This window comes from Engraulis encrasicolus, chromosome 14 (assembly GCF_034702125.1).
Source record: "Engraulis encrasicolus isolate BLACKSEA-1 chromosome 14, IST_EnEncr_1.0, whole genome shotgun sequence".
Classification (NCBI taxonomy): domain Eukaryota; kingdom Metazoa; phylum Chordata; class Actinopteri; order Clupeiformes; family Engraulidae; genus Engraulis; species Engraulis encrasicolus.
In genome coordinates this window covers 44,122,454-44,144,785 of record NC_085870.1, presented here as the reverse complement: position 1 = coordinate 44,144,785, position 22,332 = coordinate 44,122,454, and the positions used below count along the sequence as shown (strand labels likewise).

Below are 22,332 nucleotides of genomic sequence, written 5' to 3'. Positions count from 1 at the left end.
CCCTTAAATTTAGGGGAGTACCAGGCCAAAATGATCAACAGCCCACAGGGCAAATGCCCTTCATGCCATATGGCCAATCCAGCCCTGTGTACAATCAGACACAAAAGCCACACGCTGCTCTTCAGGACACAGGACACAGCTTTGTCGAAATAGACTGTTAACATGGCTTGCCCTAAACATAACCCCTAGGGCAGTGGTTCTCAACCTTTTTTGAAGAAACACCCCTTGGCCTCATCACAAGCCTCCCAAGCGCCCCCTTGACATCATCATAAGACTGACAACGCCCCTTTAGTATTGACAAATTAAACTGACTAATGCCCCCCATGGCAACACCGCCCCCTCTCAGCTGTATCCTTCTCAAAGCCCCCTAGAGCTCTCCAACGCCCCCTAGGGGGCTGTACCGCCCCCGTTGAGAAACACTACCCTAGGGCTACTGTAGTCTGTTGTAAGGGCTATGGTATCTCAGCTTGATGGGTAGCTCATATCGACATGACAGAGGTACACAACTTAATCTGTCCCATGGTACTGTTGTTATTGTTGCTCAGGAGACTCCTGTGTGTGTGTGTGTGTGTGTGTGTGTGTGTGTGTGTGTGTGTGTGTGTGTGTGTGTGTGTGTGTGTGTGTGTGTGTGTGTGTGTGTGTGTGTGTGTGTGTGTGTGCGTGTGCGTGTGTGTGTGTGCGTGCATGCGTGCGTGCGTGTAGCCTGTGTGTGTAGGGACATTCTGTTGCTGATAGGACCACAGTACTGTGATTGCTTTCACTTTACAGATTATCTAGTCAAACTGCCCTAGCAAAATACCGTTCTGCCAAGATAAGTGTATTCTCGCAGGCTGCATCAGCCTTGGCAATGGGAAAAGATTATAAGTGCTTTAGAATGGTGTCCTTATGACCATACTTATACATACATTAAAAGACCAACAAACATCTCAGCAATTAGGCTTTGTCCTCAATTTACACAGCAACATAATTTTGACAGAGTGTTTCATACATTGCATTTCACTTCCGTGTGCTGGCCAATGCATTATAGAAGACATGACATGACATGACATAGTCTCAAAAACACACCTGGGCGATGCTTTGTACTGGCAGAAACACTCTTTTTTCATTTTGCCGTTCTCTGTTTTCACGCCTCTCTTTGTATTCCTCCCATCCAGGCAGGCCAAACACAGTCATTCTGCAGCTTAATTGCAGTGCAGTTCTCTTGGGGGCAGGAGAAATCACTCTGAGTAATCTCCTGGGAGATTGGAACAGCAGCCATGGATGTGCTGAACGATGACAACAACAACACCACTTTAGCTAGCAGGAAACTAAACTGCAAAACGTGCAGTTAATTCAACACTGCAAGTGCTCTCTTGGACCAAATACACTCTTAGATGTTAAATCAACTCTCTGACTGCAGATCAATTTACCGTGTAGCAAGTGAGCTGGTTGCTAATGTATTCTACCATCTCCTCGCATGATTGCAATGCAGTGTGAAGAAAATAATACCTACAGTATACCGGAACACCTCTTAGATTCCACCCACCACCACTTAAGCAATGGAAGCATGAAAAGCAACAGCAATTTCTTTCACATGTATTCACATTAACAATTCCTATGTTCAATTTTGAAAATATGCTTTTAAGGACTTACTTTTTCTTACTTTTGAAGTCTTAGGTTTTGACCGTCTGAGGATTTCACATGGATCACATGTTCAGAGACATGTGTATATCAGGCCTGGAAAGCTCATCAGACAGACATGCAGCTGCTGCATAGATGAACTAATTCATTCCGGGAGGCTGGCACTTCAGGTGCTCTGCTGGTAAGTCATATTTCCAAAGCACCGGTGCAGACGCTTGAGCCAAAACATCTGTCCCTCTTGGCTCTCCATACGTTCTCTGAGAAACTTCATGAAAGACGAGTTCTTCGAAGAGGAATGTGGGGGCAGTGAGGGGGTACAGGGCACGCTTTGCTCTCCGCAGCTAATTTGTCGGGAACACGAGGACACGAGTGGAATCCTCTCGTCAGTTACTATTACCACGCTAATGTGTGTTGCATTTCATTATAATAAATCTCATAACGTCCACACAGCACACATACATGCGTCCTACCCTGGGGATGAGTACATACATGGCTGGATGGGGCAAAAAAAAAATTGGACTGGGTATTTTCAGACAAGGTCAGCCCACCAGGCATTGGGAGAGACAATGGAGCCTGTGACAACATTTTTGTCATCTAATTATAGGAACTACTTTGAATGCAACGGTCAAAATGTTTTACATTTCGGAAAGGCCTGCTGTAGTGGCAGTAGGACTGACCAGTGGTTTTTAAAGTGGGGGCCGGGGACCCCTGGGGGGACCGCAAGGAGTTGCTAGGGGGGCCGTAATAAATAGCAAAGCAAAATTAGTAATTGCATAATTAATGTACTCCAAAATGAGCCAAAAATAAGCTAAACAATATTTCAATTAGTGAAGAAAAAACAACATAATGTAATGTACTGCATTCCTGTACATGACTATTATTGTATATACCTCAGTTGCGTCCTGATTCACAGACTAAGACTATGTTTGTGAAAGGGGCTGCACAGAAAAAAATAATGTGCCATGACCCATGTAAACGGGGGTCTTGGCTGGAATCTACTGGTCTATGGGGGGCCTCGTCATGGTAAAGTTTGGGAATCCCTGCCCTAGACTGATACCATTGAGGCAGGGCCTGGCCAAAATCATCAACAGTCTACCAGGCAAATGTCCTGCATGCTCTTTGGCCAGTCCAGCCATGGATGAGTAGAGTGCAGTGCACGCACCCCTCCTGTCCATTGAGTTCAGCGCTCGCTTGGCTCATTGGAAATGCAGGCCTGCCCTTGTAGGGGAGAGCGGCTAAATTGTATTTAATGATGTCTAGTGAGTGGGCTTCATTTCTTTTCTTTGGCACGCCACTCAAGTGTTCCCTTGGAGTTCTGGGAAGCATGACTGTTATTGCTTAATCCATGAAAGCACAATGGCCCCCTCAGTTGTACTGTAAACCATCCGTCCTGCCTGTGTGACGCTATCTAGCGAGAGTTGTGCGCCTTATCTTAACTGTTTGCAAATGGTTGAATTAAGTTAAATAAGCATCACTCTTTACGCACTAGACAGCTACAGCAAACATGCTGGAAACTGTCCGACTTGCTGTTCTGTATTGCTTTTTCAATTCCTTTTCTTATTCTTGAATCTTGTAAACTAGTTTCCTAACAGAACACATGCTGTGATATACTTACCTGTGTATGTAAAATGTGTGGTGGTAATATAGAAAGACAGAGAGATGAGTATTGGATTCTTTGGCCAAGGCAGTGCAGAGAACACTCAAACCCAAAGTCAAACTGAATTGAACGTTGTTTTGCAGTAGTGTGACATGCTGTCTATTTGATACAGTACGTATGTTGATATGTTTGTCGAGTTGAGGAGTTATTCCTTCAAGTCAAGTTTACAACAGCTGGAGAATAGTTTAGTTGGGAGGTACCGTGACGGGTGTTTTATATTTTTCCTCTGTGCCCTCAAACGTCTGAGGCCTTAAAACATTGTGAAAGTGCCAAGATGTGATGACTAAGGTAATTAGTTTGCTCTACAAAAAGGGCACTGTACGCCTTTAAAGAACAATTCACAATTCCCCTTTCACCCAACGCTTTGGTAGCTTTCCCTTCCACAAGCTTTGCCCTTGGCTTTCTGCTCTGGTTTCTTACCCCTCCAGATCACTTCTTGATGGATTCTTTATGTTTCCGTCTTCTTTAAATGAAAACTTTAAACGAACACTTCTTTCTGGCCCTTGTAGCTATCGTGAACGTTTTCAAATAACATCTGCAGAATTATTTGCTAGAGCTCCAAGAACATAAAGTCTATCACATTTTAAAAGATACTGGTCTCACTTGCTACCCTTAGGGGAATCTAAGTCTGAGTTAATGTCCTTCAAGATTAGCCGTGTCACAGCGCATTACCATAGAAAGATAACTAGGCCTATGCTGGTCTCTCACACTGCTATTGCAGTACACTGGGGACGGGGCGATACATTTCTCCAATAGCTCCGTCCTTGTTGTTGTCAAGAAGTGTTATAGACTCTAATAATGACTTTGAATTGGCCATTATATTGTGGAACAGCTTACATTTTAGATCGAAAATCACATAAGGAAGTAAAAGAAAGAAAGAGGCAATGAGGCACAACTATATTTTTACTTTTTTATTGTGTTGTGCTTTTATTGTGTCGTGCTTTGTTGTTCATCTTAATATAGTGTGCTTGATTGTTTTGAATGACAACGCTTCTAAAGACTTTACTCCCCAGTGGAATGATAAAAGCAGTGATATTCCTATACGTACAGTAGCCTATGTGCAGTGATTACAAGGATACATGCCCTCAATTTTCGACAGAGATGAACTATGACAAAACAAAACAATATAAATGTAGCTTTACACATTATACAACTACTAATCTAGAGTGGGGTAAATCAAAGAAAGACATGTTCTGTTCAAATAATATTTCATATAGGAATATCTCTCTCTCTCTCTCTCTCGCTCTCTCAGTGGTGTAGTCTACTTTTTTATGGTGGGTATACTGTATATTTGAGCATTTTTTGAAGTGGATATACTATATACTGTATATTTGTGCTATTCAAAACAATGGATCAGTCCATTTTAAGTGGGTATACTGAAATCCCTGAAATTTAGAAGTGGGTACACTCCGTATACCCGCATTCTACGTAGACTACACCACTTCTCTCTCTCTCTCTCTCTCTCTCTCTCTCTCTCTCTCTCTCTCTCTCTCTCACACCCCCATATGGTGAGACTACCCCAAAGGAAGGAGAGCCTGTGTATATACTCAGCATAAGTCCCTAGGAGAGAAATAAGGGAGTAATGCCAGATAAGTACTCAAGTACAGCGGCCATCATTAATCAGGCCGGGGTTCAGGGTTCAGACCTCACCACGCTGCTCCAAATGAATGACTTAGATTTACATATTTGGCCACGAGCAGCACTTTTAATGTCTTCCAATTAATCTGCAGCGCTCTGATAAATTGTGTTCTAGCTAATGTCCTACTACACGCGTGTGCTTCACGCTGCATGGTCCTTTTTGTTATCCGTTTTCTTTTCTTTTTTTGTCTCCCTGAGCTTCCTCATTCAGGATAATTGTCATTATTTTTCTCAGAGTGGCAACTCATAACACATTAACTTCTTTCACAAGACATTAGCAAATAATAATAAGGTGATGTCTGCTGTTTTTACAGTAATGAAAGTCATTTGCTGTCACAGTCGCTGACTACAACAAGGTGGGCAACAAGGGGGCAGCCCCAAATGGCACCCCAAGGGAGCAGTGCGGCGGGACAGTACCATGCTCAGGGACAGGTAGCTCAGTCATGGAGGAGGATGGGGGAGAGTACTGGTTAATTACTCCCCCGACCAACCTGGCGGATTGAGAATTGAACCGGCTACAAGTCTGACACCCTAACTGCTTACCTATGATGACTGTCATTTCAGCTCAGTCCAGGGAGGCTGAATAGGACTAAAGGAGGCCTTCATTGTGTCACTTACGGCCCTGCCGTAGCCAACCGGTAGGGCACACATCTGCCATGCGGCCAACCAGGGTTCGATTCCCAGCCCGGGTCATTTGCCGGTCCCTCCCCGTCTCTGTCCCAGTTCGCTTCCTGTCCACCTCTCAGACTGTCCTGTCATCAGTAGAGTAGTAAAAGACCAAAAAAATCTCTACAAAAATTGTGTCACTTACCATTTCCGGGCTATTGAGAGTCCTTGAGAGAGAGGACCTCAGTGTTCCCGTGATATCTACTTGTCTGTGGTGATGGAGCCAGTGTTCTGTTGAAATGGGCTGCTTTGTCGGAATGAGCTACCAATAGCCTGTTAGCATGACAGGGACAGCGGGGCCCCAGAATTATATTGGGTGAGGGTGCAACTTCAGACAACTTTGTCCTGGGCCCAGCTAACGCTGTCAGCGGCCCTGAACACAGCCATAAACCAAACTCTTATCCTAGTCCTTATCATGACGGGTAGGCCATATCGACAGGACACGGAGATCGCCTCCTCCACATTCACTGTTCAGTTCATACTTTCCTACTAGCATCATCAGAAGGGACCGGAGACTGCCAGAGCACATGATATCCTACTGAGAACTCCACCTTCTAACCTTCCCAGATAAACAACTGACTGGTGTTCAATTATGAGGAAATCGAAAGGAGATAAATTAGAATGTGATATTTGCTTTCACACTTACAAAAACATAATGGCAGAATGATGTGCACCGTCTGTATGTTTCAAACAATGCTAAGTAGGTTTTTTTCAACATTACAATGAATAATTTTAATAATTTGTAACAGAATCAACAGAATTTCTGAATGTGCTTGGGCACTACCCTGGGCATTTATTTTAAAATATTAAGCGTTTTCATTTCCTCCTGTGACACACTGCATCACATCTCCAGTCAACCTGGCCAAGTTAGGTATCTCTTCAATTTCAAGTCCCTTCCCAAACGGAGGTCATGGAAAAATGGATCTTTCCATTGGCTCAGTGGGACAGATAATAAAATAAAATAAAAAACAACAAATATATATATTAGGGCTGTAACGATATTGTATCGAACCGAGAAATCGTGATACACAGAGTCACGATACTGTATCGTGATACAAGGAGGCAGTATCGTGATACGCCCTTTCAAAGTTTTATTACCCATTAGTCCAGAAAACAACCTTATGATTTGGTGTGATAGTGTTTCCAAACTTCGGTGGAGATACATTTCAGAAATCGTGGGGTGTATCGAACCGTAGGTCAAAAATCGTGATACGAACCGAATCGTGAGCTGAGTGAATCGTTACAGCCCTAATATATATAACTCTTCGCAAACCTTCGCTACAAATGGTGTCAGAAGTGGGATGGCGTGAGGCCATCGGAAGCGTACCCATTGTGTGTGAGCCATAGTTCCATGTGAAGGACCCCCAGGATTGGTGACCCCGGTTCAAGGGACCCCAGTGATGGGTGAAGCATTGATGATGGGGCACACTGAATGGGAGAAGCATGATGGGCAGTTGCGTGAGGGACACAAGGAGTGTGTGAAGCGCACAGGTGCGCTTCCTGAAGGCAGTGGGAAGGCAGTGTGATGGAATGACCATCACTAGGGTTGTGGGTGTGTTCTGACTGTCACACCAGGGAGCCTGGCTCTTTGGTGTAGCTGTCAAAGCCCCGATTTACTAGCCCAGAAGGTCCAGGTTCGAGTCCCGGCTGGGCAACTCTACTCCCCTTTGCTACAATCAGTGTTAAACTGGACATGAAAAAACTGTCTGAGTTATCCAAAGCCATTGGAAAACATGTTGAAAAGAAGAACTGGCCTGTTAAAAGAATACACAAACATCATCAACATAGGGATATTTCAATGGATAATGTCTGGTATTTTCACTCTATTGTCGCAATACTCATGAACGGCCATCTGGGTACTTTGCTCTTAAATTTGCGTTACACCCCTTTATGGGTGAAAACAAACCGAATGTCTCATTGACTTACATGCTACTTCGGCTAGCCTAAATGAACACATTCCATGCTTCAGCCACAGCTGTTTGGCTATATTATTTGAACAGCCGGCAACACAACATGTTTTCGGCATGTTGCGCGTGAACAACACTAGTCTACAGGTCCGTATCTTTCGTTTATTAAACCCCAACATCACCAATTGACTTGCATGGGTTGTTTTCCCCCACAAATGGGCGTAACGCACATGGGAAACATCACGCCGTTCATGAGTATACACACAGAGGCTGGGCTATAGTAAATAATTCCGCATTGATACGTGCAAAAATAGTTTGCCTCTCTGGGAAAAGTATTTTTCTCCTCCACATTTTACAAAGCAACAGCAATCCTCTCTATTTTTAGTTGCAACCCGTTTGCTTCGTACTTTGTCTACTCTGCATTTAAAATGATTCTGAAACACAATCTAACATTGTCTTGCAGTCCCATTGTCCTTGTCCTAGAGGGTAATTTTAACATTCACCATCACTCCCAGTGGTGGCTTTCCACATAAACCCTCTTGGTTACACAAGTCTCCTGCTGGTTGGTTGGCTGGCTGGCTTGCTAGCTGGGTCCCTTAGAGCGTAGCTGCCTAAGCGTTTTGTCCCTTTTTTTGGCAGCATTGAGGATAACTGCCACCCTCCCAAATGCTGTCCCTGCTTAGGTGTTAGCCCTTTCTCTTGCTGGCAAATGTCTCAAGGTTCTCTCTCTCTCTCTCTCTCTCTCTCTCTCTCTCTCTCTCTCTCTCTCTGAGAGAGAGAGAGAGAGAGAGAGAGAGAGAGAGAGAGAGAGAGAGAGAGAGAGAGAGAGAGAGAGAGAGAGACCCTCTCTCCTGTCCCGAGAGAAAGCACTGTACTTCCCAACTGAGGTGCATGCATGTTTGTTTGAATCAATTCTTTGTGTGTGTGTGTGTGTGTGTGTGTGTGTGTGTGTGTGTGTGTGTGTGTGTGTGTGTGTGTGTGTGTGTGTGTGTGTGTGTGTGTGTGTGTGTGTGTGTGTGTGTGTGTGTGTGTGTGTGTGTGTGTGTGTGTGTTTGGCATGACACAATCACTCATTTTGAGGAAAACAAAAAGACTGGGGGAATAACCTATCGACAGACACGGCAGACTTACTCATTTTACTTTGCAAAAGGCTGACGGTCATCCCGCACCCACAGACATGTCCTGTGCAGACTAAAACAAACTCACTTCGGAGTGGGGGGAGGCACGACTACTGTATAAAAAGACTTATCCTGGTGCCTGTTTTCTAACAGTCTGTTCAACCTGCGGTGTAAAACCTCATGAAATTCTGCACCTTCTTCTCCCTTCATCTCCCCTCTCAGCCTTTTGCTCAATGACTTTCCCACTCTACCATATAAAAATAGTTGACCATCACTTCTGCTTATGTTTTGACTGTTGTCATTGTAGATGTCTTCGCTTAAAGGTAGTGTATTTGCAGAATTTATGCTGACCATTCACAAATGTTATCTTTTTTTCTATGGCGGCACCATAACTTTCAAAATTTGTTATAACTTGGAAATTTCCACTTTTCAGAGATAAAATGTCCGCCATTTTGGATTCCCAGTAATACACATACTGTATTTGGCTGCAAAATGAACTGTTATTTGGTCACACACGTGCATATTAGTTCATTACTTTGAAAATTCATGAAAAATATCAAATCTGGGAATGGGCAGCATACATAGTTGCAATGGGCAGCATGCAATACCTCCTACATACTCTGGCTTTTTTTGTTAACGTAGGCCTATATCCTTTTCTAATTTAATGTTTTTGCCTTTCAGTTATCTTATGCTCATGTTGATGCTATCCTTTGGATAATCAGGGTGGTTGCAAAATGAACTGTTATTTGGTCACACACGTGCATATTAGTTCATTACTTTGTGAAAATTCATGAAAAATATCAAATCTGGGAATGGGCAGCATACATAGTTGCAATGGGCAGCATGCAATACCTACAATCCTACATACTCTGGCTTTTTGTTGTTGTTAACGTAGGCCTATATCCTTTTCTAATTTAATGTTTTTGCCTTTCAGTTATTTTATGCTCATGTTGATGCTATCCTTTGGATAAACAGGGTGTCTTTATTGATTTCAGACAAGTTACACCCTGCTCTATCTCTTTGTGAGGAGAAACAAAATAGTTAAATTTGAGTTTGGTATGGTAATATATATTTGTGTTTAACCTAACTGACTTGTTTCAACACCCATACCATATGACACTGGACTGCACAGCATTGGACTGCAAGGCACTGACTTGACATTTTACAGTATGTATGAATGTTTACAAAAAAGAAAAAAGTTTAGAGTAATGTGGATGTGAAAATGGATGTGGAAAAGGATGTGGGAAAGTATGTGCAAAAGGCGTCCGGCTTTACTATTTGTACTACATTGTCGTTGTAAATGGTTGTAAACCCACACAGTCAATGAAAGCATCATTTTAATTCAAAAATATCTCTGCTCTGCAACAACTCTATGTTATGCAACAAAAGTAAAAAAGAAAAGTTTGTGCAAAGGCATTTGGAGTCTCTTCCAGCTCTCCGGCTTCAGGGGTCACTGTGCAGCAGTTGGAGAGATGTCTTTGGGCTAACGACCTCTCTCTCTCTCTCTCTCTCTCTCTCTCTCTCTCTCTCTCTCCAGCTGGAACCTGTCTGAGCCCTGACTGTGTTTGTGGCTGATTTATGCTTCTCGAGGCCAAGACCTGGGCCTTGGCCTGCTTACTAAACCCTTTCAAGGAGGCACACAGGGGATTGGAAACGGGGGAAGAGGGAGAGAAAAGATTTGCCCGTAAAAAGGAAAACTCCAGAGAGAGAGAGAGAGAGAGAGAGAGAGAGAGAGAGAGAGAGAGAGAGAGAGAGAGAGAGAGAGAGAGAGAGAGAGAGAGACAGACAGACAGACAGACAGACAGACAGACAGACAGACAGAGAAACAGAGAGACAGATATGTGCATTTAAAGTATTTAATAGGTCCTATGGTGTTTACAAGGGAAATCACTCTTGGATGTGGTCCTCTATTCTGGGCAGATATTAGTCAAAGGAAAGGGGAAGATGTTGGCCATTGGGGGGGTGGGGGGGGTGTCAGTGACTATAGCCTGCCGGTCTGAATAGTTTATCTTGGCAAAATCGATTGTAGATGAACGGCATCCCTCTTGAATCCTTTAGGGGTGTCACAAGTAACTTTACTTGTTGCCTACTAATTCACAGGGCTTGGCCATTGCAGTTTTGTTTCATGGGAAACAAAATAAACAAAGTGTTTTAAGAATTAAAAAGAGATGTGTACTTTAAAAATAGCATTGCTTTTAGGAACCGTTATTGCGCCCAAACTGATCTAAAAAAAATGGAGAAGCATTGCGCTTTGGCCACGAGAAAAGTGCAGAGACGTGCACAACTTTTTCCTCGCGTTACTATTTAAAGCGGTCGTGCACATCTTTTCCTTTTGATTCGACTACACCAGATTCTTCAACCTTTGCACCAATCGTCGCATGCTGCGCAAAGTTGGCGATGGAAAGATGCAGCCAACCATTGGTGCCGTGACGTCACGCCTAGCAGTTCAGGGCTTGGGGCTCACTTTGAGCTCAAATTGTGTTACCACCAGCAACAGAGGCGGCGAAGAGTGCAGGGAGAGATTGCTTTCCCATATATATTTTTATTATTTTTTATGACATGAACTGTTTCGCCTAGTTGTCACGGGGAACAAAGGAGAGGATAACCACTTGTGCCCAGAACACGTTGCGACCTAACTGCTCTCATACCTCCCTTGCTCCCTCTCTCTGCATGTGGAGCAGAGATCCAGGCAAATCTACCTAATGATCCGTGCAGTGATATAGCCCCATTTTAAGCATGAACCAGAGGAGTCCTTAGCCGCCTGGGGCTGGGGAAGCCTTAGCTCCTTTCTCGCTCTTTGTGAGAGTCTCCCTCCCCTCAGCCGGCAAAAGTGCGGTTGGAGCTCAGTGTGCGAGTGCGTGTACAGGGACGCTCACAGAAGGGAGCATCGTCCGTCCGGGAGATCTGGAGCTCGGTGCGGACTAGACCCCTGCTCCTGCCGCTGACGGAGCCAGCAGCTCGGTCTACTGGAGTCGGCGGGTCTCCCCTGATTTTTACATTTTTCGTTCGTATTATTTTGTGTTGTCAAACGCCGTGATGTTGCGCTGTGCTGCAAATGTGCTAGTGGCTGGATTGTTCTTCTTGGGATTTTTGCACAGTTTCTCGGTGATTCCTGGCAGAGCTATTGACGGTGAGTACCAGCAAGGTCTAAGTTCTTTTAGCTCATGGAAAGCTAGTTTGATGGGGAAACATCCAGTGTGTTTTGCATTTGACGTTGGATTTTGTTTCAGACCGTGATTTTGTTTCTTAAGCCAGCCATTTGTCTCTGCATGCAGCTCGCGTCCTTCCCAAATGCGTACACTTCTGTGCTCCGTCAATGCTGTTCTTTGGAAAGTGAACTGAGTGGAGAAATGCTTAACGAAAAATCGCATTGCCTTGCAGCAATTGCAGTCATCTAAAAGACCAAAAGCAGGCTACGAGGCTAGGAACATTTGAGTCGTTGTTGAAAATCTGCCCTATTGTCTACCCTACTATGTGGCACTGAACAGTCGTTAAAAACAGTGCCCACGTCGCGACACAATTGTCACATCCATAGGCTACGCACGAGTTTGAGACAGCCGTGGTGTGCGACGCATGGGAAATTACCTGTCATGTATTTTCCCCACGCATCAGCGCTACAACGAGGGCAGTCAACCCATTCGCCACGCAATGCCTTTACACACTCATCTTCCCAGGTGTTCCTGTGAGTGCAGTGTTCCTCTCCACGACGGACGTGCGTGTGCGCGTAAATGTGACATGTCACATTTTATTGTTGTGAGGAACAGTATTGTATGATGGGCCTATTAGGATAAAGTAGCTTAGATTGGCGGCCTGGGAATACGCATGATATCGGTAATCTTGTCCTGACTTCGCCTATTCTGTAAAATTGTATTCGAGATCACTGCCATTCCTCTGCAAGTGCTGCTGTAGGCAAAGGTGAGAGCCACCGGGTCGTGAAGTTAAGTCGTCCCAGATTTACCGTTTCCGTTTTGACGTTGACACCGGTTTAGCGTTGTGCTGGCAGAGAGATGCCAGAACATTTCGCAGTTTTTCCAGCACATGCCTAGAAGAGGCCTGCCACGATTCCTTAGCCAGTAGGCTACATGCTCCCGACACATTTGGTTTCAGGGAAAGGGAGCACTACACAGGAGTAGCAGCCACAGAATTATTTGTAGCCCGACTGGATATGATATATGGGTGACATTTAAGTTAAAATTGACTGGTAAGAATATGCGTAGCCATTCATATCCTTTAACAACCCTGGCTTATTAAAGCATACCAGAGCATTAGAACGCAGGGCACTCATATCTTTAATATAATGTCGAACGTTAAGCTCCATAAATTAGGACGTTATTGGATTCGATATTATTGCGAACAAGCTTCCTAAGACTATAAGCAGACATTTCCTCCTTCAAAATTAAACGCCAAAGCCACCCCATTCTCTTGGTCCCGCCAGGCTGTTACGAGGTAAATTCAACAGGCAGCCAGTCCACTGTGCAGCTTGTACACTTCCACGAACTGGTCCTTACCAAATCCTGACCTCTGGAAACAATTAAACGTGCGCGCCCACGAAGGTTTTGTAATGACGGCGAGGGGCGGGTTCATGAAGGTGTCGGGTTCTCAGGGACGCTGATGGGGTGATTTTTCTGCTCTCAAAAACAATGTAAAACTGAAAACGTCTTGTTAAAGTCAAAGTAACATTTCATGAAATGACACCACTATTCTGATCTGCTAGTTTAGCTGCTAGGATAGTTTCCCATGCTGAGTTGTACCCTGTTCAAACCTTCTGTTTGTTGTCTTTTTCTATACCAGCTTTTGTGTATGGCTTGATCTAGACTGGTGAAAAAAATCTGATAGGAGTTGACCACAGTTTCATGAATGCCTTTGGACAAACTCTGAGGCTAACTTCATCAGGTCATCACTATGACATGAATGACCACTCTATGTAGGCCTAGCTTATATAATGGTTCATGGATATACAATTATTGGTCTGGAGTGTATGCTGCCCTGATAAGCAGCTGTATGCTGCCCTAGCCTATTGGTTTATACAGTGATGAACGGACTATATAGCTAGAACAGGACCTTGGCCCATTCTTATCTTTTGTTTTGAGATAAAATGAATCTTGTATTATGGCCAAATTGGACATGCTGCTTGGCAGATTCTGTATCTGAGCAGCACACACACACCCACCCATAGATGGCTCTTTTACTGTATAATTTGACTTCAAGACTTCAAGTTTTGTGTTCCCAGGAGAAAACTTAAGCTAAAAGCCACAAAAGAAAAGCAAAAGAGAAAAGGTTTCACTTCAGTGGTCATTAATGAGCACACTTGAATCAGAGCCACACGAAAGAATTTTCAAACACCTTTATTATGGTCAAGAGGTTCAGGTTCAACACCTATACATGATTTATTTTGTTTACAAACATTCATGTTGTGAGGAGGGGCAAGATGCTAAGCAGACAACCATGTGAGCTCATTTTTTGACAGACAGCAGTTTCCAACAACCAGTTTGAACAGTGCGCATCCAGGGTCGCGCAGCCAGGGATTGTTTACAAAAGGGAAACCCATGTATACCATAGTATGCCACAACACACAATGTAGGCTATTATTATTCTGCTGTTACCACAGGTGAGGTGGAATTATGAAATTAGATGAAAACAAACTTTGGTAAATTTGCTGGGTAATGACTTGATTTTATACTTTCCAAAGCATATAGTTGCTGCGTTTATAGCCTGATCATCCGTCTTTCTGATATGGTTGATGATGCCGCTGTTTGAGCACTATCTGGATAAGGTGTCATCATTTTGTTTTGCCAACATGTCTGACTGCTAGATGAGATATTCAGAATAAGATGAATCTATCAACAATGCTTTATTTGCACAAGAAAAGATATGTTATCTGAAAAAGGAATGTTCTTTTAAAATAACAGTTTGTCCAAGAGTCCTTGAAAAACTTGTCGATTACATACTCCTTGTCTGATTTTCTCTAAGGTCATTGGAAATCAAAGTTAAACAAACCGAGATGTACTGAAGGCAGATTGACTGATGTGGTGTGTCCTTCATTATCTCTGACAACACGGAGAAAGGTTTATCTATGTTTGTATTTAGATAGTGTGGGCATGGCGCCAAAAAACGGACATGCCCCATTAACCCACTTAAGGACTTTATGGAACATTTTCTACAAAAGGGTATTGTGATAATGCAACACCCCAATATTCATCATGACAGTCAGTGGACCTCTGTATTCTTCCATCCTCCTGGTTTTCAGATCACAGCAGTCTGACACTGGCACTACACTGGATGTGTTGAGTCAAAGGCTTATCTGCAGTAAAGATGCACCTAAAATGCAACTAGAAATGTGCTCAGAGTGTGCAGACCTCAGCCGAAGAGGCTGTTCGATAGAACATTTGACTATGACTATGTTTTCAAGTCTTTCTGCCTTGTGCAGAAACTGGCTACACTGGATACCCAAAATCAAAGTCTTATCTGCAGTAAAAAAAACAGCAACAAAAAAACAGCTGCTATTATAATCAATGGAACTGACCACAGCAAACTCAACAGCAGAGCGAACATTCATTTTTTTGTTGTTTTTTTTTAAAACCTGTTCTTTTCGGTATGTACGGTAATTTTGACGCAACTTGATTTAACGTTATGCAATGTATCCAGTCAGTGTAGACTCAGTTTGCACGTCTAAATGGCAGACTGTAAAGAAAGAAGAAAAACCCCCCAGCACATTTGCCAAGTTCCGCACTGTTTGGTAATGTGCCTCGGATCTATCCGGTTGGGGACGGGCCGCAGCATCAAAGAGGGTTACCAGGCTCTCCCGGGAGCTATTTATGCCCTGCATGGTGTGTGAAAGTCTGGCGTGAGTCATGACTTTATGTGCCGGAGGTTGACATGGAGAGAAGCCTGTGTATTTGTGTTTACAGCCAGCCACACTGCTGCTCATGGAAAAGGCAACGGGTGCTACATCCTGGTACTGCTCGCTGGTGCATTGGGGTTGTGTGTGTGTGTGTGTGTGTGTGTGTGTGTGTGTGTGTGTGTGTGTGTGTGTGTGTGTGTGTGTGTGTGTGTGTGTGTGTGTGTGTGTGTGTGTGTGTTGAAACGTTGAAGCACAGGACATGCAGTGTATAATGTACGTATGTCTGGCCTTTCTCGCCACCATTGTGTGTGTGTGTGTGTTTGTGTGGGCACAGGGGGCTCTGCATCTGGCCTTTCTTGTCAACAAAGGAAGACGTGGTGTGTGTGTGTGCTCGTGTGTTGGTGTTTTTTGTGTGTGTGTCTGTCTGGGAGGGGGGGTGTCAAAGGAAAGAGCTTGTGTGGGAGAACGTTTTAATGAGAGAATGCTGCATTTAGGTTTTACGACTGTTGCACTGGGATGCGAGATCATTTGACATTTCAAGCACATATGTGAATAGAGGGAAAGGGAGAAAAGGAGAGGGAAGGAGGAGAGAAGGCAATGGGGGATGGAGGGGTGAAAAAGGGGAGAGGGTGATGATGCCGGAGTAGAGAAACAAACCATGGAGAGAGGTCACAAAAGGAGAGGAAAGGTATGAAGACAGAACTGCTAATGGAAGAGAGAGAGAGAGAGAGAGAGAGAGAGAGAGAGAGAGAGAGAGAGAGAGAGAGAGAGAGAGAGAGAGAGAGAGAGAGAGAGAGAGAGAGAGAGAGAGAGAGAGAGAGAGAGAGAGAGAGAGAGAGAGAGAGATGAAAGAAGGAAGAAGGAAGAAAGGAAGGAACAAAACTTGTGCCCTCTTCTTGCGTTACACCTCCGCTACTCACGCAGTAAAACATCTGCACAGGGAAAAGCCATTAATCTTGAAAAGTATGCACAGTCAAAAAGTGGAGGAGAAAGGGAATTGGGTTGCTTCTCTTTCTCTCTGTCTCTCTCTCTGTCTCTCTCTCTGTCTCTCTCTCTCTCTCTCTCTCTCTCTCTCTTTCTCTCTCTCTCTAGCCATGCTTTTCCAAGAGCAATATCACATAATGGAGTAATGCCGGCAGAGGTAGAGTGTAACATGAGTGAATCTGACGGGGAAAGGATGAAGCTGCTTCTTCCATATACAGTATGCCTGCCCTGAAGTCTTCTCTCTCTCTCTCTCTCTCTCTCTCTCTCTCTCTCTCTCTCTCTCTCTCTCTCTCTCTCTTTCTCTTTCTCTCTCTCTTTCTCTCTCTCTTTCTCTCTCTCTCTCTCTCTTTCTCTCTCTCTCTCTTTCTCTCTCTCTCTTCTTCTCTTTCTCTTTCTTTTCTCTCTCTCTCTCTCTCTTTCTCTCTCTCTCTCTTTCTCTCTTTCTCTCTTTCTCTCTTTCTCTCTTTCTCTCTCTCTCTCTCCCCTCTTTGACTCCGTCTCTCTCCTCTCTCTTTGCTCATTACACTTACTCACTCTCTGTCTCTCACTCTCTGACACACGCACACGCACACGCACACGCACGCACACACACACACACACACCAGTTCACTCTTTCTTTCATTTTCTCTCTCTCTCTCTCTCTCTCTCTCTCTCTCTCTCTCTCTCTCTCTCTCTCTCTCTCTCTCCCTCCTTCTCTCCTTCCCTGTGCCCAATCTCCTCTTTTCTGCTCAGTCCCTCATCCAAAGAGACTTAGCACAGCTTACCTCTCCCAGAACCCCTTCCTTTTATCCCATGCTCTGCAACGGTTCAGCCAAAGGGTTTCTTTTTAACGGCCTTTCTTTAGACCTTTGGTCAGGGATGTACAAGGCAAGGTAGGATCCAGAAGTTCCCGGAGGGCCGTTGGAGTTAAAGAGTTATTGGTTATAGTTGAGCCATCACAAAATGATTGCATATTGTGGGGCTGTAAAGAAACTGTAGGTTGAGGCAATACTTAGGTACATAACTTTGTTGTAATGTCCATCACATGTTTTACTGTTGTTGTAGGCCTCTGTGTGCTATACGTAGGGCTGTGCAATATATCGAATTTATATCGTGATATCAATATTGCTGTTAAACAATATCACATTTCATAATATAGTATAATAAAGTTGAAACAATATTTTTTGTCATTCGTCTATACTACACTTGGCGCAATACATTCCCCTCCTCTTTAGCCATTGCGAGCACCGAGCAGACTTGCTACCCAACACTCATGCAGAACACCACTCTATGGCCCTCCACTCGCACTGCTGAAGGGAGGGAAGATTGTGAATTGTTCAGCACAATGATTTGTCTTTAAAGGAATGTCGTCTAAAATATTGTGATATCAATATTGACTGAAATAATCGTGATATTGATTTTTCTCATAATCGAGCAGCCCTAGCTATACGTCATGTTTGCAAACACATAGGAATTTTTGGATTAGACAATAAAAGCCAATAGAGGATGGCTATATACTGGATGACATGACATGAAGGGTTTCATTTTGCGACAATACACACAAAACCCCAGGCAAACAATCCGAGGTGTCCTGCCCTTATTTTATCCTGTTGTTGTTCCTCACACAGAGGAATGCACATTCGATCACCGTTGGGTTGCGTGTGTGTTCTGCCAGCAACTGTTCCATTAAGCTTGTAGAGAGCATGTGTTGTCATGGTGTCGCGCTCCAAAACCAATTCTGCCTTGGGATTTTGGAAGTACTCTGTCCTGGAGCCCAGGAGGTGGGATTGATCCATGAGCGTGAGCATGAGCTGAGCTCAGTTGGGGCTGGGATTGGATTGGATCGGATTGGATTGGACTGCGCAGCTGGGGAGTGGCAGTGGAAAGACTTTGGTCTGGAGGGGCCCACAGCTATGACGTTAGTCATGTGCCTGCCCTGGCGTTGGATGAGGGAGACCGAGGGAGCAACAGCATAAAGCGAGAGAATGAGAGAGGAAGAGAGAAAGAAAGAAAGGAGAGAGGAGCGTGTGAGAGAATAACCGAGTAAGAGACTGAGATTTTGCTTGTGAGTGAGCGTGCAGCAGATAGAGTTTAAGAGGAACAGAGGCTGTGGGCTAAGGTGTTTTTGAGTGATTTGGGGAGTGAGGGAGAAGAGGGCATGCTATCAAAGTGTTTACTAGGGAGGAGAAATGAGGAGTTTTATGAGTGAGGGAGTTGAGATAGCTGGGCAGGAGAGATGAATGTTAGCACTGAGTGGAGAGGAGCTAGAGTGTGCCTGATAATGACTGGCCTTGCCAGGTAAAGAGAGACAAAGAGAACAAACTTACAGATGAACTAATTCACTGGTATCCTGAAGGAAGTTTTTTAAAGTAGGAGGTGAAATGTGGGGTATATGGACGTATGCGGCTTTGAAGTTAGCAGGATTTTTGGACATGTTTTGCACTTGTACGATGTGAAGAGTTCTCATGAAGTAAATGAAGGCCAACGCCTTTTGTTAGATCAGATCAGGAATCTTTATTGGGTCTTCCATGTACGAAATTCAGGACAAGAAAAGTTGGCCCATAGAGAGAACTTTAGTCAAGGATGTGGAAGCTCCTTGTGTTTAATGCAGGGTTAAAGCCAAATATAACATTACTGTCATTCGTATGCAGAGGTATCGTACCTCGGTCTTGGATGCATCAACCAGAGAGTGAGGGTGCAGGAGACCAATCAGAAAATAATAGTAAATATTGTTTTAGGCACACTATTTATTTGCAGTTCTGTAGAACTATTTCAATATATTCTTCCATGTAATGGTGATATTATTCAATTCCATCAGTGTGTTTATTATTTTTATTAAATTGAAATGATGATGCACTGTATGTCCCTAGGACAGCAGGTTTTACAGGGTGTGGGCAGGTTAACAGCAATGAGAACATCATTACCATGAATCCTTTCAAAGAACTGTACATTCTTTTAACATACCCCTTGATCATTACCTGGATTTAAGTTGTTGTTTGTGATTGATTTTCAACAAAATTAGCACTTTTATAGGTGGGACATGTTTTTGCCAAACTTTCAAGAATCATTGATATGAGGACTGGCAGGCACTGCGGATAAGAAGAGGGCAACAAATTGGGGGAGGCGACGCGTAGTCAGGGCCGCTGACAGCTTTTGTTGGGCCCGGACAAAGTCATCTGCAATGGCCCCTGCCCAATACATATGTAATGTGGAGGACCAAATTCTGGGCCCCCTATCTCCATGGGCACGGGACAACATACCCCTTTGTCCCCCCTGTCGGCGGTCCTGGGAGTAGTGGGCAGCAGCACGATGGGGTAGCTGTTGTGGTGTTCTATCTTCACACATCATCTGTTGTGGTGCCCTTGATGGCAATTGGCGAAAGATTGGATAGTTATGAGGCAGCAAGGGACTAAAGCAGACAAATGACTCACCCCATCAAGGACACGGTAGGAGGAGAAGCCGTTGATCAGAGAGAGAGAGAGACAGAGAGACAGACAGAGAGATAGACAGAGAGACAGACAGAGAGATAGAGGGATAGAGAGAGAGAGGGACAGAGAGAGAGAGAAATATATAGGTGTCAAAGCTGTCTGCAGAGGTCGATCATCACTCTCGCATCTCTCTCTTGTTCTCTCTCTCTCTCTCTCTCTCTCTCTCTCTCTCTCTCTCTCTCTCTCACACACTCACACACACACACACACACACACAACACAGTTTCCGTTTCCATCTCACTCTTTCCTCACATCTGTCGGATTCCTGTTAGAGTAGGTAGGTGCCCATGCAGATGAATGTCTGCCTGTTTTAGCTGGGTGCCAACACGAATGCCCACCCATCCTTCACCCCTTGCCCCACTCCCCACTCCCCACGCCCCACGTCTGCCTCCCCTGTGCTGCTCAGTGGTGCTTGGAGTAAGGGTAGGGCTTCCTATCTTTATGCTCTGTGTGTCTATCTGTGTGCCTGATGTGTTCATTCCACATCAGCTGCCCCCGAGATGGGGTCACTCCCCCAAATCCCCAACCCCCCCACAAAGACCAGTGGAGGACACCATCAATGGTTTGGAGGTATCAGAGGGAGTTGTGTCCTTCTTAAGGTTTCTAATCGTTTCCCACACTTGGCCTTCTTCCCCCTCAGGCCTGCACATTTTCTTTTTTTAAAGATATTCTTTTTTGTCTTTATGTCTTTATTCATGATGGTACAGTGCAGATGATGACAGGAAGAGAGAGGGGAAAGGGCTGGCAAAGGACCTGGGCCGGGAATCGACTTTGCACCTAATGTTTTTGGCAAGATGTAATGGTGCAGGGAAATGGTTAGATCTCTCTCATTTCTGCAATCACATGGCGTCTCTCTCTCTCTCTCTCTCTCTCTCTCTCTCTCTCTCTCTCTCTCTCTCTCTCTCTCTCTCTCTCTCTCTAATAGGCTCTGCTTTGAAGAACACCGATAACGCACTGCACGTCTTAGCCCCATCCTTACCGTGTCATTACAGAGTCTGCAGCCTCTTATTTCGGATGCTCCACAGTGTAGGAACAGATGATGTGGGCTTTGATTCCTCAGGCCTGAATTTCATCACTGTCATCATGTACAGTAATGTGTTTTGTTTTACGGATGCTATCCTGTTGGATTCCTACAGTACATCTTCATGCATATGTATACAGTATACAGGCGTGTCAGTTCTTCACTCAGGGAGTTAAAAGCCTGCCAGGTATCCTGTTCAGCAACACCCATGAATCTGAACCAGCTGCTTTATAATGAGCACTTCCGTTTTCGTACAGTTAGATTAGATCATTGGTGAAACTGCCTGTCTTTTTTTTGTCATTGTTTTTTTATTTAGGCACAAGAATATGTTAGTTACATTACACATATCAGTCTTCCACTGATGGCCTAAAGTTTTTTTATACAATTTTTACACATAATGAAAAAAAAAAAAGAACATGAACATGGCATTTTACATAGCATTTCAATTGGTACATTGTATATACAATTTCGGCGATTTTATTACAAATTAGCAATCTGTTAACACTGTCAAGCCACAGCCCTTTGACATTTTTATAAAAGAGTAGGCAACAGCATCTTTTGGGGGAAATCCTGGCACCAAGAAGGGAACGGATTGAATCAATTCGGAATGAATCGAACCGAATCGAATTGAATCGTGATTAATCGATTCAAAGCCCTAAGAATCGAAATCGAATCGATACAGGAACATGGCTGCGATACCCAGCCCTACTCACTTGGCAAGTCTCTTGTGAATTCAATTGTATATTGAAGTTGGACTAGATTTTAGCCATAATATAGCCTTCCCACCTGACTGAAGTGCATTCGCAAACCAGGAAGCAATTAAATGAACATTAGTCCCATCTTCGAAGAAATAGGCTACTTTCTGGGGATGTTTATCATAATTTCTCAGTGTGCTTCATCTAAGGCCCCGTGAAATCTAATGAAAGTAACGCTCCTCTTGCCTGCTTGTCCAGGTGCACGCCATGGTAAAAAACACAGGGAAGTCCTCATCAAAACCAGTTACTCATTATTACTCGATAGTCTTGTGAATTGTAGGCAATTGGATATTGAGGTTGGACTGTAGAGCGTAGATTTTAGCCGTGGTATTTGTAGCCAATTCCCTCCGTAAAGTGCATTCGCAAACCATGAAGCAAATAAATGGATAGCAGACATCCCGTCGTCTAAATCTACGTTCTGTGTTTACCTTCACAGCGTACACACTTCTAATGCGCTATGAAATCAGTCCTGTCTGCATATTCAGTTGCATATGGTCGCAATTCCATTCTGTTGCTGCGCATCTAACAACTTCCAATCCCTTGCAGTTTTCAGGTGCATGTAAATATTTAGTCTGGCCTCGATCAATGAGACATCGGAAGATTGTTGATGGGAACAACCCGTTGTTTTTCAAACTGTGCCTGTGCCTATTGGCCAATG

General features: G+C 44.1%; 1 protein-coding gene across 1 annotated transcript in view; it reads left to right on the top strand.

Annotated features, from left to right (window-relative positions):
* The first annotated feature begins 11,071 nt into the window (after nucleotides 1-11,071).
* The window catches only part of LOC134462691 (low-density lipoprotein receptor-related protein 1-like), a 260,688-nt gene continuing 249,427 nt past the window's right edge, over nucleotides 11,072-22,332 (top strand). The window contains exon 1 of the mRNA XM_063215836.1: nucleotides 11,072-11,736. Coding sequence (XP_063071906.1) covers nucleotides 11,643-11,736 — 94 coding nt within the window. The 5' untranslated portion in view covers nucleotides 11,072-11,642. The remainder of the gene's footprint in view (nucleotides 11,737-22,332) is intronic.